Below are 19,895 nucleotides of genomic sequence, written 5' to 3' on the forward strand. Positions count from 1 at the left end.
GGCTCTTGCAAATGATCTTGGTGATCCTGCATGTCCTTAAGCCATTCCATATCGGCTTGATCCGCCTTTTGTAAATTCCATTGTATATTGTTTTTTAGTGATTTATGTATTTCGTATTCTGGTCCGATAGCCAGTCGGGTTGCACTTTTAGCAATGTCTTTAGCCATTTTGTTTCCCGGAATCCCTTTGTGACCTAGAACCCAGTGTTTATGCCGCCGATTTCCGACAGTCATCTATTGCCTCCATGCTTCTAAGGACATTGACGTAATGCTATGAGAGATTATTGCTTTAATTGCTGCCAGGCTATCTACGTATATAGTGATCTTCTTTATGTTATTTTCCTGCGTTCTTTCACCTGTAAGATACTGCAGCATTACAGTAGCTTAAGTTTCGCCTAAAGTCCAGCTCCGACCAATGGATTCCGGCTTCTACTCCGTTGATGATTTCTGATTCGTCCGCATAAATGTTGTAAGTTAGGTTGGCGAGTCGCATGCTCCTGCGCTATCGATTCTCTTTTAGAGTTACGTGAAATCTCTTCCAAATAAAGCGGTATATTTTCTGCACCAACACCATGCCTATTGAGCTCTGCCCAAACGTTCTTGCGGAAAATTCACCGCCAATCTTATGCCTTTCTTATTATTCAAAATGAAGTTTAGTCCTGACACATTTTAAGAGATTATATAAATGGAATACAAATTTGAGGTTAATATTTTTTTTGGGAGGACGGTGAGTTTGTATTATTTAGAATAAATTCTCAGTTCATTAGTGAATTGATCCTGCAGCCCTTTCGAGACCGTGTGAGTAAGTAAAAAAAAAGTTTTTTATTTGACATTGTATCTTCACGAACTTTGGAATAGATTATTTTTCATTAAGTCACTATCAGTTCCGAAGAAATTATTCAGATCTGATCACTTTAGCAAATAACTCTCATATAAACTGACTGATCAAAATCAGGATGCAGATCTTTTTATACTCTTTTATGCAATAACAAAATGCACCTCTGAACTGTTTTTTCTGATTTTAATTGGTTTTTGAATCATACCATTAACATATAAACTTTCAGTATTTGAGTTTTCCGACTTATTGCGAGGTTAGACTTGCACTGAAGAACTAGTTTCAGAATCACTACTCTTTTTGTGTAGCTTTCCACAATTTTACTATTTTTGGCACACGTCTTAAGATTGAATCAAATGCTTTACCAATTAATTACATATACATACACATATCTATAATATAATAGTTGAACTTCCTTCTATAACTCGAAGTTCTCCATAACTCGAGCTCTTGAATTGGCAATTGAAGTCAAATTTTATAAAAATTTTCTTCATAACTCTAAGTCTCTCTAACTCAAAGTTTGTTTGGTGGATTATGTAGATTCGAATTAGGGAATTTCAACTGTAAATGTATAGTTATTTTTAAAATTTTCACTTATTATATGTGACCAGGTCTACGGAAAGGGGGCTTAGGTGTCAAAAAAAAGGAGAACAATTAATGAAATAACGAGAAATTGACGATTATTTTTAACAGCTTTTCCCAGAAAACTAGTTTTCGCACGTTAGCTCCCTTTTCGTAGACCAGGTCACATAAGTATACTTAGCACGTGCCGACTGTGTATTTCTACTTATGACAAGTTTGTTGATAGGCGCATTTTTATTACGTCATAAAATAATGACCACTTCCTTATTGCATTCCAGCCACAACAAGATCAATGAGCAAACACAAATACCGTTACTTTTTGAAAAGACCGATTCGTTTACAAAAAATCTTACACATTACATCTGTATATATGTACATACTCTTATACATGTGCATACATATATGATATGTGCATATCGTGTGTGAACTCACACCCATTGCCTTTCTCATCTCCAACTGTTTATATTTGCATTTAAATTATTTGATGGTCAAGCAAAAAACAACAAATAGAAAGGTATACATCTACATATTCATATATACACACATACATATATCTAGATATTCTACATATAATCATACTCGCTTGCAAATATGTGCCTCGGATCCATAATGCACACGTCAAAATATGCCGCTTTCGTGCGGAAGAGCGCTGCAACCAAAAAGTGCAATCGTTGCACATGTGTGTGTTTTTGTGAATCGCCTACTCAACCACTACTTATAAAGAGTAATGGGAAAATTTCATTTCTTGTTATAATTGTTGGTGTGCTTGCGCCATTTTCCGTTTGAGACAAGCCCCCAAACTACAACGAATATTTGCGCTATAAACAAGTGCATATGTATTTATAATATACTTGTATATACTTATATACATATATGTCAGTGTGTACTTGTGGCGGTTATTTGCGTTTGTAGAAAGTGACGCGGCCGACTGTCAGACGCCACGTGCGCTTGACCGTAATTTGCATGTGACGAGCGGCGATGGCGGCGACTTTGTGATGTGTGCGCATTCAAAGGAGCCATTCGATATATACGAACAGGTACTAAACCCTGCAGTGGAGCGCCAAACTAGTCAGCAAATATACATATACATACATGTACATATGTATTAGTTAACAGGACAGGACCGGAAAACCTCGCACTTATACCAATTAAAGAATGATCACTAAAATAAATTTTTGGTCTGTTTTGGAGATTGGGCAATTTCTGTATTAATTTTACTTCAGAATCTAGGGAATATCAGAAAACACGGTTTGGAAATCCTTTCCATACATACAAACGTTTTTTTAACAAATGTGACCTGGTCTACGGAAAGGGGGCTTAGGTGTCAAAAAATCTATTTTCACTTTTTAGTTGATTCGGATGGAAGATGAGTTGTAAGAGCTGTTTCCCAGAAAACTAGTTTTCGCACGTTAGCTCCCTTTTCGTAGGCCACACAAATATATAATTTTTAAAATTTTTTCCTTCTTGAGTTCGAAAACACTTCAATTTAAAATTTATTTAATTTACTTTGGTTCTGTTGTTGTTGTAGCGACAGAAAACGTTCCTGAATTCATTTTGAGGCATGATGCCGAGTTGACAGTCCTTGGCCGGATAAAAGTCCGGGTTCGTTTCGATTACTTAGACCCGAATGTCGTGGGAAATGAGCATAGTTTCATTAAATACGAAAAAGGCATCGCCATCGGCCACACCACAGATCTATAGTACTTTGCAGACTTCCAGAAAACGTATTTTTTTTTACTAGTTCAAAAAGTTGGCGCTCCCTGGGTCAAGTGTATTAAGTTAGAAGAAGAAAATATCGATAAATAAATTTTGTGCATACCCAAACTTTCCTTTTTCTTTTGTAGCCTAAGTACATATCGAACCGCAGCCGTATCATCGGCAGGTTCGAAGTGAAGTGCATTTTTGTCACTTAGCCGATGTTAAGTTTTATAAGCGATCTTTACTGTCATATGCCGTACAGAAAGGTAGACACCGCTTACGCAGTTATAGACGAGTTTACAACAGAACACCAATCGTTCTTTCTCTTCGGTGTTTGTTGTCAATTGGAGATTACAAGTGTAGCCAGGTCTTTCTCCACCTGTTATTTCCAACGGAGTGGAGCTCTTTCTCTGCTTACCTCGGTGGGGGAGTGTTTTTATCTATTCGAACGCCATGACCTAGACAGCGTAGCCGCTGTCTTCTAATTCGATATGAGTCGATATGTCAATGTCGTCTTATATTACGAACAGCTCATCGTTCCATCGAATGCCATACTCGCCGTTGCCAATGTGCAAAGACCATAAATCTTCCGCAGAAACTTTCGCAGAAAACTCGTAACGTCGACTCATCAGATTTAGTGCATGCCTCTGCATCATATAGACGGACGAAGATGATGAGTAACTTGTAGAATTTGGTCTTTGTTTGTCAGAGAGCACTTTACTTCTCAATTGCCTACTCAGTCCGAAGTAGTACCTGTCAACTAGCGCCAAGCGTCAACTCTCTGCATGTCTCAAATATTTCCGCAACTTGAAAAAACACGTTTCACTGCTTTCGAGTTCTATGTATGGGGTTTAAAGATATTTTCCTAATTTCTGCAAACTTTCTCGAGACGAAGTCTAGTTACATATTCCCTATTTGTCCGTCGAATTACTATTTGCACTTACTATATACTATGTATTATAGATATACTATATATAGTACAGTCTACAAACGTACTTTCCCAAAAGTGGGTGTGTGTTCTGCAGTCGCTTTATAAAACCTCAAATTAAACAAAAAGTATAAATAAATCGAAAAATTGCAATTTCGAAGAGCACTTTCTCGTGCAGTTGCAGAACTCATCTCAGCGAAATTTGCACAATTTGTTTACGTCTTTCAATAGAATTGGGTGCATTTAACTTTATATAAGCAAAAAAATATATTTTTACACAACTAAATACAAGTAGTACCCACTCGACATATGTACTTACATATGTATATACATATATATATATATTATATATAGGTATATTCAAATATATTCTTATTTTCTTCGTTGAGTGCGCAATGCAAATCGAAACTGTTTGTTCAACTTTGACGTCACGGTGTCACTACGTGGAAGGTGGCGTACGATTTGTGCGTTAATGGAGCAATAATTTCTGCATTGCCGAGCATTCAAGCAGGAAGTATGTAGTAAATTAGAAATTGGCGGCGCTCACCTTGCAATACTAGAAGGAAGGTGTGGCAATGGTGGTCAATTACACCAACTCCCTCGAAGGTTAAGGATTTTACTGAATTTTGTTAAAGAAAAATGCGAATAATAAGTGAAAAGAAAGGGATATTTTGGTATTTGCAAACACAATTCGGGTTTATTTATAGACTTAACAGAAATTCTTTTCTTCCTCTTTACCTTTTTATGCTTTGTTATGTAAAAATTCTTGATTTACCTGTAGGCGTAAAATTTGCGTTTATCGACTTTCATACTCTAAAAACTTGGTTTTCTATTTCCTGATATCCGCGAAAACCAGTTGAACCGATAAAAAATTCCATAGTTGATTTACGGCCACGTGAATTCTTAAATTTAGGATTACAACTTAATAAATATTTGATTGATTAGATTTTTGAGATCAACTCAAATGTTGTCTAGATTGGCTGAAGGGGTTATATGGGTTTCGTCGAGTAAAACACAGCCTTTTTTCAACAATTTTTTCTCATATAAAAAATGACATATTTCATTAGGAAAAAAATCTCGGAAAAAAGATGCACCCGTGTTGGCAGAATAACTCCTTAAAGGATCATCTAAAGTGAAAAATACGTGTTTTAGTTAAAACCTTAACTTAGAACTTGGACTGGAAAAAAACTGAAAATAGGATTTTTCGGCAGACATTTCTTCCAAAAAAAATTAAAATTTCGCCACATTTTGTTTTTCAAATAGTTGTATTCGAAAAAAAAAAACAAAATGGTTCGTCTAAGTCTTTAAGAATTGCATATCAAAGGCCTGTGTAGTTACATGAAAATCGGTTGAGTAGTTCTCGAGAAATCTTGCCAATCGATTTCAAAACCAGAGTTTCGAGAAATACGGGTTTAAGGACGTCGCGCTTACCTTAGCTAGCCTCGAGCCCACAACTTCTCAAGGCTGAGTCTCCGAAACTATTACTCGGATTAAATTGAAAATTTAGGTCAATATTCTAGAGATATTATAAAATTTAATAAGACAATTAAAAAAATCCATTTTTTGAATCCCGTAAACCCATTAACTGGAGTTTTACTGGGGATTATATACACATTTGCATGTAAATTTACATGGATGTACAGCGTAAACCAATTGGGATTTATGTAAGAAAATTCACGTTCTCCAAAATAAACGTATAAAAAAACGTTCATCGAAAAATTATTTTCTCATTTGAGATCCATTTCCGGCTTAATGACCGCGTAAACAAAAAACTGTCACTTTTACGGTGAGTAAAATCCTCGCATGGCTCAGGAAACACAATTACATCCCCAAAAAATGACCGTTCAGTGCACATTGAGGTATTGTGGCATCATAGGGTCTTATTTCTTTCAATATAAGGCAGGGATTACCGCTATCAATATATAACATGATGTTGTCCGACATTTTTTTCCCAAAATTTGATGAAATTGGCGCGGCCGATCTCTATTTCCAATAGGACTATACGCTGCCTAATTTTGCACTACTAAACTAAACTACTAAATGGACAAATTGAGAACACAATTTGACGCGACTCGTAAATTTCGAGAAATGGCCGCGAAGACCAAACGATTTAACGCCTCAAGATTAGTTTCTCTGTGACTATGCTAAATTATAGGTTTAAGATAATCAATCAGCAATACACGAAGAGCTCGAGTATACTATAACCGAAATTTTAGCCGAAATTCTCATCGTCATAGAAAATTAGCGTAAACGGGTGGAGATATGCAAAGGGAGATGTAGGGGCATTTGGTTGACATTCTGTTCAAATCATAATTGGCGCAAAATTAACTGCGTAACAAAAAAGCCGAACTTATTTGACTAAATTTGTGTACAGTGGATTTCTGCTCGTAAATGTAGTCTATAGTATGATTTGAATATTAGATTGAATACCACTGTACTGATTTATTTTGCGAAATGGCTTCAATCAATAGATTTATTGAGAGAACACTTCGGTGAGGAGATAATTACATGTTTTGGGCCGGTCAATTGGCCACCAAGATCGTGTGCTATCACATCGTTAGACTTCTTCCTGTTGGGATATGTCAAGTCAAAAGCCTATGCGGACAATCCCACTTCAATTAAGGGCTTGGAGCAAAACATCACGTATGTTATTCGCAGTTACCAGTCGAAATGCCCTAACAAGTCATTGAAAATTGGACCCAACGGATAGATCATCTGAGTTGTAGCCACGGCCAACATTTGAAAGAGATAATCTTCAAAAATAAATAGCGAAAGAATGTTCTTTCGACTGATAATAAACATTAGTCATTAAATTCGAAGTTTCTGTGTTCTTTTTTTTTTTAATATATATACACTTCAGCTTTACATAGCCCTTAAATCGTTGATATTTGTAACAAATAAAGTCAATTAAAACAGCAGTGAAATCGAGTGAAGCGGCATAAAATATAATTAGGGAATGAATTGAAACGTTGAAAATCAAAACATTTACATGTCCAACTACTTGTACATATTTGTTGCTATATACAAACAACCATATGACTACAAACGCACATAGAGTCATATGGGGAAGAGCAAATCGAGCAAATACCAAATAAAAGCCAAACATAAACTAAAAAGAAAATCTGCAGAAATGTGGCGACTCGAACACGAAATCTAATTGTATGCAAAATATAAATAAAGTGAATGTTTTTAGAAGACTGTTTTGAAAAACGAAATAATTGTGTTTCGTCGAAGAGCGTATCCCCTTAATGACATAGCTCGAGCGGCCAATGCCGCGAGTGTCAGTGAGTTGGCAGTCTTCGCGCGGAATTCGCACCAAACGGTTGAGTCAAAATAATAAATATCTGGGAAAGTCAAAATCAGGCACAAAGCAAAAGTTGAAAATTTGCTGTTAAAATTTCAATAATAGCATAATTTGAAAACATAAAAGTGTTTGTTACGTTGTGAAATTGTAAAAATTTTTTGCAATAACTTTCGAAAATCGCTATAAATAATTTATTGTTCGTAGAAACAAAAAATTATGCATTTTGTTGTGTCGAAAGCTGATTGAAGCTTTTTGAAAATTTTTCGTTGCGTTTGCAAATTACCACCCACGAATCGTTTCATATCCGTAGAGAAGTGTGGAATTTATTTGTTTGGCTGCAAATAGAATTTTTTATCACTAAAAGTTATATAATCGCTCTTGAAGCGTATCACCGACAACAAAGCTTCTTCGCTCTTGGAGGTCAACAATGGATTCGGATAAAGTTGTGCGCGCCATGGCGCGTTGGTGGCAGGTAATGTGTAAAAAAACAAACAAAACAAGACAAAAATATATAATTATCAAATGAGTTTTTGAAGCATAAACAATTGACTTAAAGCTTTCCTTGGCCCAAGTTATGTGCAGGATAAATGAATACATACATATATGCAATAATTGTCTCGAAAACTTTACTATAGATACGTATGTTGGTCTGAACTACATTTCCGATAAATCAACTTTGGATACATTATTTGTTCGACTTTTAGAGAATTCTGCTCTGCATTTATGCCTCTGAAATTTTCTTTATGATCTATCTTAGAATAATGAAAAACATTCGAAATAATTTTTCTCAGATTCCTTTATCGGTTTTTAGTGTTGTTGTAGTGCTAGAAATCTACACTCAATAATAATTACATATATGAAAAATAGACGTCGTCTTTCAATTTAGTTCTAGTTTTTATTGATAATGTCTTAAAGCTTACCTGCAGTGTACCCAAATCGTAACGCATACTTAACCGGTATAATATGAGATTTTAATTTGATCAAAGTTTATCAGCTTTTCAGCAGTTTTTCAATTATTTGGGCAATGTATTCTGCAACTACAATAATAATATAATTTTCTTGTGAACCCTGAATCAACAGATCAAAAATCGGTTAGTCCTTCCACTCTATGTGATAAAAATATATGTGTATGTTCTTTCGCGGAAACGTAAAGGTACTTTTAATCAGACACACCCCAAATGCTCAGCAAATAAATTTCTAATAACTCAGCCGTCATGGGAAACGGTTTCACACGTGTCTGTATTTACGTAGATGCATATATGCATTCTTAGAAGTATGCATGAAGACCAATTACGTGTAAAATTTAAGTTGTTTTGATAGAATATTTTTGTGCAAGCTTTAAAGACATCAACATCGCAGTCAAATCTTCAGCTCTAATGACTATGCACCTGCGTTGGCATTTCTCAAAAATGGACCAAACAAATCATCTAGCCAAAAGATAAATATAAACTTTGCTGTATACTCATGTATGTAAGGTATATTAGGATGGTTCCAAATACTAAAAAAAATCTAAAGTTCTTGAGAAACAAACGATAATATTAATTTGCAATTTTAATATCTGCACATACGTAGGGTGTTTTTGGACAAAACTACTTGAGAGTACATTTCAATAATATAAATTTTATCTTATGTTGTCATAAAACTTGTTTTCAATTTAATCTCAAATATGACATATAGTATCTCAACACAGTTTTCTTAATACAAATATTTGTATAAGTAGATTATTTTTACCGTTTCTTACAGAAAAATTCATAGCTAGCCCTATCTAATGAAAAAGTTCGTTGAATGATATTATTAACCGCAATAATTTTTTTCCATAATCCAGAGAAAAATCCCGTTTTTAGTCTTTTAAATTAAGCAAAAAAAATAAAGCTTTCATTTGAGCATTTATCGGCTCCATAAGAGCGTTCATTAGCTTAACGAGAGCTTTCATAAGAGCTTTTAAAAGCATTGATTGTTTTTTACCCAAGATTTATAAGAGCTCTCAATAGTTTTATGAAAGTTTTCATAAGCTTTGTAAGAGCTTTCGAAAGCTTTATGAGCGCTTAAAAGCTTTATGAAAACTTTATAAGGGCTTTAATAAGTTTCACGAGCTTTCATCGGCTTCATAAGAGCTTTCCTTAGCTTTATGAAAGCATTCATAAGCTTTATAAGAGTTTTAAAAGAGCTTTCAAACGCTTAATGAAAGTTTTTTTAAAGCTCTTTGAGAGCTTTCATAAGTTTTATAAGAGCTTTCAAATGCTTAATGAAAGCTTTTTTCATAAGCTTTACAAGAGTTTTCATAAGTTTTATGAGAGCTTTCATAAGCTTTATATGAGTTTTCATAAGCTTTATAAGAGCTTTCAATAGCTTTATGAGAGCATTTATAAGTTTTAAGAGCTTTTCAAAGCTAAAAAAGAGCTTTTATAAGTTTTATAAAAGCTTTTAAAAGCTTTGTTAGAGCTTTCATACGTTCTATGAGCTTTCATCGGTTTTATATGAAAGCTTTGTAAGATAAGATAAGTTTTATGAGAGCTTTCGTAAGCTTTATAAGAGCTTTATTAAATTTTATTAGAGCTTTCATAAGTTTTATAAGAGCTTTCAAAAGTTTTCATTTCAGTCTTTATACTCATTTATTAGAATTTTCATAGAAATATACAAAATAGGTTTTAAATGTTTAATAAAATTAATAAATAGTTCTACCCTAGCCCACAGTCACATAAAAGCTTGTATATATACATACATACATATGTCTGTCTGTACGTTTTTGGCGTATGTGGTAAATATGTAGGTGTGCTGAAGATAAGTAAACAATGTGTCGGTGGATGCGCACTGCAATTAATGAAAAATCTATAGGACGGTACAAAGAAATGTGTGCTGATATTTGCAAAATATTTTGCGTATATGGCAAGCTGCCAAAAGACTTCATATTAAATATTTACAAAATGCTAATGAAAGATATAAATTGTTTTACTTACTTACATGCATTTTTCAAACTATTTCTCGATAATTAAGTTCCGAGGCGTCCAAAATTTTTCATGTTCCCCATTGAGACAGTCGTGTGTTTGCCTGTGTGGCATTTGACACGCCCACAGGGTTTTAAAAATAACCCAGATAGATGGACTCTTGTTTTTTCATGTATTTAATATATACATTATATATCTACATATTTGTGTATAAACTACTGTGTATACATATGTATGTTCAACACACCCCGAAACCGGCCACTTGCTCTTCTTCGCTTCTTCTCATTTGTTTTGCCGCTGCCATTGATTGCATTCAGTTATAAGAGCTAGCGCTAACGGTAAACGCCGCGGTTGTTTGTTGTGATCTTATTGAAGCTGCCAATGCGATTGCTTCGGTGGCGCCGCTGCGACTCTTACGCTAATTCAATGGCACGTGAGGAACGCAGTGAGCGAGTTTAAATTTAGCCGCATCGACTCGCCGTCACTTGGATGACGCGGTGGGCGGGTTGTAAGGCGCGCTGTCGGCAGCATGTGATGTACTACATACTTACATATCGTCACAGGTATGTGCATGTATGCGCAGCGAGCGAACGAAGCAGCCATCATCAGCAATTAAAGGAAGAGCGTTTAAGCGAACATTTACATGCAATTCAATCGTTTAGTACAAATACAATACAACAACAATAAAAAGTGAAAATATTTAAAGGCGATAAATTAAAGATCCAATTCAACAAGCGCGACAATGAACTTGAACTAGTAAATACCGCAAGTGACAAGTGATTGATTTGCCATCGATATTTTTAATAATATTAAATATTCTTCAATTGTTGAATTGTGGGCAGTCGTGGGTATTTTCCGTTGCTCTGACTCAAGAGCCAATTAAAGAACTTTCCATTATTTGAATAGAATTTTTTCTACAAGTATATATGCATGAATGTATCACTTCATAATCTAAAGTGTAAACATAAATGATGTTACGGAACATTCACTTCAACATTCAATCAGTAGAAGGAGAGAGTAGAATTATTTTCGCGTTAATTAATTTAAGAAACAATTGAGTCTTTTGTCTACAAAGTCGATGGTTATTAAATTGCTTGGATGGAATTTTCCCAATTTGAATTATCAAATACTTTATGTGTCACCGTTTAGGTTCGTTTAGGTTAGGTTTAGGAGTTGATTACTTCGAAGTTGAAGTATCTATCACTTGTCATAACTAAACTCTGGGCCATCAATTAAGAGTTCAGGAATTTCATTTTCATAGAGTACGTTTTAAGTTGGCAAAAGATGATTGGCGGCGAACAGCATCAAGTCTTTTCGAAAAGTTTTTCTAATAGTAGAAATATTAGACATTTTGTATGAAATTGAATGGTCTCCTACGATATTTTCATAAACCTGACCATTTAAAAGATATTAAGGGTAAAATTTTGATTGCTTTAAGACAATTTGTTTTCTTATACATTTTATAATTGGTTAAATTTACTGCTCCACAAAGATGACCAAGTACCTAACTTTACCCTATGCCGTAGGGTTGATCTCAAATCGATGAATTTCATTTGGATAAATATTCATTCTTTGTGCGTTAACACCAATCCCAGCTACTTCCATAGGTTCGCCAAAAGTGTGTCTACCGAGATATTTCAGTTTCATTTTGGCCAAAGCCAGGTAATAGAGAAGAAAGTAGATTATGAAAAGAGCGTCCGACAGAATTTTTAGCCGCAAAGCTATTGTGTATAGTGACCGTGTCTAGTCAGAACACCAACAATTGCAAAGAGATTAGTTTCGATATGAGCCAGTAGTTCGGAGGACCTCTTACGGTTAACTATGAGTCATAAGGATCTCCGTTTGTTGACCAGCGCTTGCTGAGCTCAAAGAAGGTCCAAAGGTTCAACGCCAGAATGCAAGAAAATAACGGAAAACCGACTTGCTTCTAATAGGTTGAAATTGGGATAAACGTACACTCCATAGGAAGCTCATTCGCTTTGCAGCTAACGGCGATTCTGCTGTGACCGGACCCCCATTTAAGTCTCATATCAAAGAAGTTGGAAGCTATTTCTTATGAGGTCATACGCTCCTTGACTAGTGAGCGAGCTTAAAGGCATATCTCTTTGAAGGAAGCTGAACTTCGGAGTAATACATCTATTGCTATCTTCATGACAGCCACCTCCGCCTGAAAGACGTTACAGTCATCACCGCTTACTTACCCTCTTAACTTCAACTCATTCGTAAAAAAGCCCACTGTACCCTTTCTCCGAAGGCTTCGCCCCGTCCACAAGTAGCTCGCAGAGATTCTCTAGCACCGCCAGGAAAAGATTCTCAGATACAGGGATATAAGGAATGCAATTGAAGCATTGGAGAATTTCAGCGTGTCTCTGCCGAGGCCAGCTTTCTTAAGCCAAATAGCAGTCTTCACCGCCAAGCACTTACCAGCTACAAGTCCAACGTGTGGAATGGCATTGTGTGCCATTGTTGGGGTTGTTCTTGTTGCACCACATGTGCGATTGTTTGTCGATGAGGGCCATTCTCTGAACATGCTCCAGTTGCTTAGCTAGTGTGGTTTTGCGAGCGCCCTCCACTGGACAACAATCCCATAAAACCTTATGGGCTTAACCATGGTTTTATAGAGTCCGAACACTACTTTTGGTGAGAGGCTTATCTCTTCCCCTGTGAGACTTTCAGATTACAATTAAATGCTTATACTTGAAGAGACTTGCTTAAAGGTGTCTAAGAGCTACTGCCGGATTATCAACGTAAACAAATTAGTGTTAAAATAGGACTCTCCTTATATACTTAATCATTAGATCAGAAATGTAAACCAAGCTTTATACTTCCTCAAACTTTTTTTAAAACTTTCTCAGTTGTTAAGTACTCTTTTTAGTTCTCTCTCTTTCTTTGGTACAGAAAAAAAAACATTATATTTCCTTTAAAACATTTACTTATCCGACTTTTCCTTCCTTTATAGACCGTCAGTCAAGAGGACAGTGACCCCAATGCGCGTAATCCAATGCTCTACGATCCGCTGCAGGATGGTGCGGTACGAACCTCCAAAAAGATGCAATATGTTGCAGCTCTGGTTGGTAAGTTCATACAGAGGCATTTATAAAAATTATATTTCTCCAATACATATACCAATCGAGTCTACAATATTTTGTAATAATAGAAATAAAATAAAATTTTCTACAAAACAAAACAAAATAGAAAAGTAATCTAAAAAAATGTTGCAATATAAAAATATATATAATTTTTGACTAAACTTGCACCTTAAACTCGAAATAAAATTATTTTAAATGTTAATCTTTTTCCGTTTTAATAAAATATTTGCTCAAATATGCAACAAAGTTTCAAATATATCTAATTCCTTACGAGTTACACTTATTGAAATTTTTTTCCTTATTTCCACAATTATCCGACAGTTTGCCTCGGTGCTGTAGCTGCTGGTACAGCACTAGCATGGACATCGCCAGTGTTGCCACAAATAAGCGCACCACCCGTTGAAGTAATCAAGGACACAAACGCCACGATTACCAATTCAACCACGATTGCCAATGCGACCACAACCACGACCACGACGACGGCAGCGACGCCACCGGCGGATTCAGCGGGCTTGCAGCTGACGCTCGAGCAACGTAAGTCCTCTTTGCGCTGTTGTTGGTCATAATTTTTTAATTAAAATGCACTTTTTACTAATAATTTGAGACTAAGTAGCTTTTAATTTCTAATTGATTGATTGGTTCCTTAATTGCTGCCATTAAAGCGTTCTTTTTACAACTTACTTCAAATATTTACCTTCCATTCATAACATCACCAATAGGAGCCCGCGATTCTTCCATTCCGCAAACACCTGTTGACGCGTGTTTGCGTGTGGCGCTGCCATTGATACTCCAATGCATTTACTATTTGCACTTTTGCCCCCTCTCCGCATTTAGGTGTGCTGTTGAACATATGGCGCCTTTCGATGCCTCGGTCGGGGTTGTAAATAAACAACGGTTTTTGATTTCATTTGATTTATAGCCGCACTAGAAGCAAGGGTGAATAGTACTGTGACTTATAAATAGATTGCATTAGGTAAATTAGAAATTCATTTCAATGTAACGGTGATACGCGCTGTTACTTAATGTGGGAGGAGCAGAAGGAGAATTTACTTAGAGGTATCGGTGGTTATCCAAGACTCTGCGGTTTTACATTTGAATTTGTATAGTTATGTTGATAACGTGCGCACGTACATACATATGTGTATGTGTCTATAATATATACTGAGAAACTAAGAGAAGAAAGGCTTGATAAGCTGTACAACAGGGTAAATGCTTGAAAATTGTACGAAAATATGCGGCGACTAACGGAAGGTTTCAAGACTGGAGCACATTCTTGTAGAACCTCTAAAATCGATGACGATGGACCGGACGTTCCATTACCGGCCCATGAAGGAGTTCGAATAGCTATTACCTGTCTGAAGAACAATAAAGCGGCGGGGGTCGATGGATTGCTGGCCGAGCTATTCAAACACGGCGGCGTAGAACTGATAAGGATGCATCAGCTTCTTTGTAGAATATGGTCGGACGAAAGCATGCCCGACTATTGCAAGACTGCTCTGCCCGATCCAAAAAAGGGAGACTCCACATTCTATCGTTTGATAAGCTTCCTCAACATCGCATATAAGGTTCTATCGAGCGTATTGTGTGAAAGATTAAAGCCCACCGTCAACAAACTGATTGGACCTTAGCAGAGTGGCCTTGGGGCTGGAAAATTTACAACTGACCAGATATTACCCATGTGCCAAATCTTGGAGAAGACCCGTGAAAAGAGAATCGACACACACCACCTTTCCATTTATTTTAAAGCTCCATTTGACAGCAGATCCGGCAGCACCACAATGTCTGAATTTGGTATCCCCGCAAAACTAATACGGCTGATTAAAATTATGTTGAGCAATACCGAAAGCTCTGTCAATATCGGAAAGGATCTCTCTGAGCCGTTTGATATCAAACGAGGTTTCAGACAAGGCGACTCCCTATCGTGCGATTTCTTCAATATACTGCTGGTGAAAGTAATCCGTCCAGTTTTAGTAAACTGAAGCCTTAGAAACCGCTTGAAATCCTTCTTACACTTCCAGACTAGCAGAAGTTCTCATGACTTTCGATTTGAATCTTTAAACCTTAAAATCGATATAGAGTATTTTTTTCGTAATCTTGTACTTAACTTCATGTACATTTAGTTAAATAAGATTTTAGATTCCCAACCCGCTGAGCGCCAGTTTCGATCAAAACTGGTTTAATTGCTTACTTTATAATCTCCCTTTGATTATAGCAGTGCGTTGACTTTCTAGTAGTTGCTTGTTCGATTTGCTACTCTCCAAAGTTTGATGGCTTGAAAATTGATAACAGCAAAGTCCAAAATCAAAAGCTGACTTACCGCGATTCAAAATATTCAGCTTCCTTCAAAAATCAGCTTAAAGCCAATCTTAAAGCTTTACCACTAATAATGTAGGAACTCAAACATTAACGTTAATAAAAATATTGAGCCGATATAATTCCTATTTTATTTACAGAAACTTGGGTCAGTTCATTGGTTGCGATTGGTGCCTTCTTTGGCGCTTTACCCACCGGCTATATAGCTGATGCGATTGGCAGACGTTACACCGCGCTTATTATGGATGTGCCCTTCATTGTGGCATGGTTGGCGATTATCTTCGCCAAATCGGCTGGCTGGCTGTACTTTGGACGTTTCGTAATTGGTAAGTAGCAATAAGCAGCAGAAAGATTTTACATTAACTGCACACTAACTTCCTTTTAGGTGTTTCGACCGGCAGCTTCTGCGTCGTTGCTCCCATGTACATTTCCGAGATTGCAGAGACGAGCATACGCGGCACGCTGGGCACACTCTTTCAATTGTTGTTGACCTTCGGTATTCTTTTGGTTTATCTCATTGGTGCTGTGGTTTCATGGACCACATTGAGCGTGCTCTGTCTGATGGTGCCGATTGCATTGTTCATTGGTATGCTAATACTACCGGAGACGCCCACCTATTTGTTGAAGAAGGTAAGTTCGTGCTACAGCTTTTATTAGTAAAAGTCATAAAACAGTAACTCTTCAATTTCGCTATGCTCACAGGGCCGTCGCGGCGATGCTGCTTTGTCCTTGAAGTGGCTATGGGGTCGCTATTGTGACTCTCGTTCGGCTATACAAATGATACAAACCGATCTGGATCAGGCCGGTGATGATGCCTCGTTTCTGGATCTCTTCCGTAATCCGGCCGCCCTTAAAGGTCTCATCATCTCAATGCTGCTGATGTTTTTCCAACAATTTTCCGGCATTAACGCTGTCATCTTCTATACCGTGCCCATCTTCCAGTCGGCCGGCAGCACTTTGGATCCATCCGTATGCTCAATTATCGTCGGCTTTGTGCAAGTCGTTATGACTCTAACATCCTCGTTGCTGATTGAGCGTGCCGGTCGTAAAGTGCTTTTACTTTTTAGCAGTACCATGATGACTATTTGCCTAGCCATTTTGGGTGTTTATTTCCAAATGAAGGACGGTGGTAAGGATGTCTCCTCAATAGGTTGGCTGCCATTGCTTTGCGTAGTGCTCTTCATGATTGTCTTTTCGATCGGTTATGGTCCTATACCATGGCTGATGATGGGTGAACTCTTCCTGCCCGATGTTAAGGCCACCGCTGTTGCGTTGACTGTGATGTCCAATTGGTTCTCGGTGTTTGTAGTGACCAAGTGTTTCGGTTCGATGATCACCGCATGGGGCTCGGACATGACATTCTGGTTCTTCGGTTTTTGTACACTCACCGCTACACTTTACGTGGCCTTCATGGTGTTGGAGACAAAGGGACGCAGTTCTGCTCAAATACAAATGTGGCTTGGTGGCAACAAATAGGAAAGTTAGGTTTGAGCAGTAATGTAGAAATACTGTTACTATCTGTTCTAAGGGTTTTAGCAATGTAAGCTTGTAAATAAACGGTTAAGCTGAAGACAGTTCGCGGTTTGCTCGACTAGGCGTCGGATATTCGCTCAATTCGTTAGGGATCTGTTCGCGTGAGCATAAACGAGTAACGAAATAAAATATACCTGTGTATATGTGTGTATTTCCGTTATCGTTTGTAAACAGTTTATTTATAATTTATAATTATTCAAATATGTAGTATTAATCTAATAGAATTGATAAATATTTTATGCTTGTAAAATTGTGCTCAGTCCTTGAAAGAGATTTCTTTGTAGAGATTTTAAGAAATTTTACTTTTTGTTATTAGTGGAAGGGCCATGGTAAAAATAGTAAGCTATTGTTATGTAATAGTCGTTTTAATACCCTCAAAACTATGTAGTAGAGTATATAATATGGTTTAGTAGCAGTCTTATAATTTTAAGCGAGTATGTATATTATTGTAGCATTAAATAAAGCTAATTGATACGAGAAATTAAAATTTCGAAGGATTCTTTATTTATCGGATACCGTCAAGGTTCTCAGCTTATACTCGTATACATACATGTATGGGGAAACCTGGACCAAACATCAAGAAATTGCACAATGAGAATGATTAGATTGAATGAATACACGCATATTGCAAGTTTGCTTGGAAAATATTTTTCCAGCAAAGTCAAAGTCAATTTAAATTATACTTAAAAATTAATTTAAATTCAAGAAACGACGAGAGTTATTAAAAATCTCTGCAAATTCATAATTAAAACTATTTAGGTAGAAAATAATACATAAGCATTGTTTAGTTAATAACAAAATGGTAACTGCTTATTTAAAAATTTAAGCCATCGTTGAATTTTTGTAAATATTGCTTAGGATCTGTTGTTGTTGGTAGGGCTCTTTCTTAATGTTTTCACTCGGTTTTAGAAGCTCATACTACAGCACATTGAAGGCGTGACGGAAGGCGTTCTGCGGAATTGCCTTGAGAGCTGAGGTGCATGGTGTTGTGCTGGCTTGTGCCACTTGGAAGATTGCCTCTTTGTCTCGGGATCATACTCAAAGATCCATGACTCGTCACCTGTGATTACGTTATTCAAAAATTGGCGTTCACTTTCACACGTGTTCAAATTTTCTTGGTACACTTTCACTCGCCGCAATTTCTGGTCGTCAGTTAGCACTTTTGGGACCATCTTCGCACACATCATGCGCATGTTGAAGTGCTTCGACACAATGTCCTAAAGCACAGATTTTGATAAATTTAACATCTGGGCAATTAAACGAATACTTAGTCGATGGTCTGTGTTCAAAACTTTGCGCACACGAGTCACATTTGTCGCAGGTATTCCAGCATGGTTTTCAACAGCAACCTCTAACCGGCCCTCCAAAGAGGCCTGGTGGCACCGAAATACACCACTTCTTTCTAAAGTAAGATCTGGGTAAGCCTGCTTGATCATATCAAACGTCTCTGTCGCAGATTTACCAAGCTTCACACAGAACTTAATCGCGTACCGCTGCTCTAACGAACGCTGCATTTTCGGCTTGCACCACTCACGTGGCGCGAAAATGTTTGTCCTGACTCTCCAGGTGCTCGGAGACAACTGACCAGCCGCTCGTTCGTTAGCTAGGAACGCCCTCTACCGAATCCAGTCGGTGCGCGCACGCTCCGAAGTACAGTCGTGGCGGAAGAAAATCAATCCTATTACCTTCCACACAAACCGTGTAGTGTAATTATACACCTAATTTTGTTTTTACATGGTAGAGTGGTTCCAGGATTGTTTAAATTGTTCTAAATCTGTTTTATACATTTCGCAAAAACATAAACTGATGATCAACACGTCAATAAAATAAAGGAATTGGTGCTTGAGGATCGACGATTAACAGTCAGAGAGCTTACTGGCAATGTTGGAATATCGGAAGGATCAGTGAAAACCATTATGAAAGATCATTTGGGCCTAAGAAAAGTGAAAGCATTATTGGTTCCAAAATCACTTAATTCGAAAAACAGCGTCGCTTTAACGTTTGTGAACAATGCCTTCCGACTGCCACGATCATCGTCTGATTTCTTGCTATTTAGCAAGCTGAAACGACTGCTCCTTGGAAACCGTTTTGAGTCAATTGAATACATTTAACGTGAATCGTCAGCTACGCGCCTTGAAGGACAGGAGAAACTGACTTTAACAACTGTTTAGAGGATTGGGAAAAACGTTTGTCACAAGCATATTGGGGTGAAGGGAGATTACTTTGAGCGGATGACATAGAAGAATAATTTAAGAATTTTAAAATTAGGATCAAAGTTTTACTATTTTTTGCTCATAAAAGTAATATTAAATTTAATTAGCTTCTTTTTTTGATAATAATTTTTTTTTTACTAAATTCCTTCCAAATTAATCCCATTTTCATTACTTTTAATTTGATACTAACATTGTATGTAAACTCATTTACTTTTTGTATTCCAAACTAATTTGCCCCTATACCATATGCGCATGTGTGTTTGTTTGTATGTGTGTGCGCCGAAAATCAAACGTTTGGTTTGCTCGAAAGTGTCGACTTCCTCCAAGCGCCCATGATTGCCGAGTAGGTGGCTATCACATTTTTTGCCGCGCTGGCAGTGGCGGCGCATCCACAGCGGAAGTATTGCCTACAAACAGGCGCCGTCAAAACTATCAAGTGATAACCCTGTGGCGTAC

The 19,895-nt window shown here is 37.0% G+C and overlaps 1 protein-coding gene across 2 annotated transcripts in view; it reads left to right on the plus strand.

The window, feature by feature from the left end:
* Positions 1–17,713, plus strand: part of LOC120782766 (facilitated trehalose transporter Tret1-2 homolog) — a 23,826-nt gene extending 6,113 nt beyond the window's left edge. Inside the window, exons 1-6 of one of the 2 annotated variants that reach the window (XM_040115228.1) lie at positions 7,519–7,818; positions 13,251–13,365; positions 13,702–13,914; positions 15,834–16,019; positions 16,079–16,323; positions 16,396–17,713. In XM_040115228.1, the coding sequence (XP_039971162.1) occupies positions 7,774–7,818; positions 13,251–13,365; positions 13,702–13,914; positions 15,834–16,019; positions 16,079–16,323; positions 16,396–17,169 (1,578 nt within the window). In that variant the 5' untranslated portion in view covers positions 7,519–7,773 and the 3' untranslated portion in view covers positions 17,170–17,713. Of the gene's footprint in view, positions 1–7,518; positions 7,819–13,250; positions 13,366–13,701; positions 13,915–15,833; positions 16,020–16,078; positions 16,324–16,395 lie in introns of those variants that run through there. The other variant, XM_040115227.1, reaches the window with a different exon arrangement.
* The last annotated feature ends 2,182 nt before the right edge of the window (positions 17,714–19,895 follow it).

Source organism: Bactrocera tryoni, chromosome 1 (assembly GCF_016617805.1).
Source record: "Bactrocera tryoni isolate S06 chromosome 1, CSIRO_BtryS06_freeze2, whole genome shotgun sequence".
NCBI lineage: Eukaryota > Metazoa > Arthropoda > Insecta > Diptera > Tephritidae > Bactrocera > Bactrocera tryoni.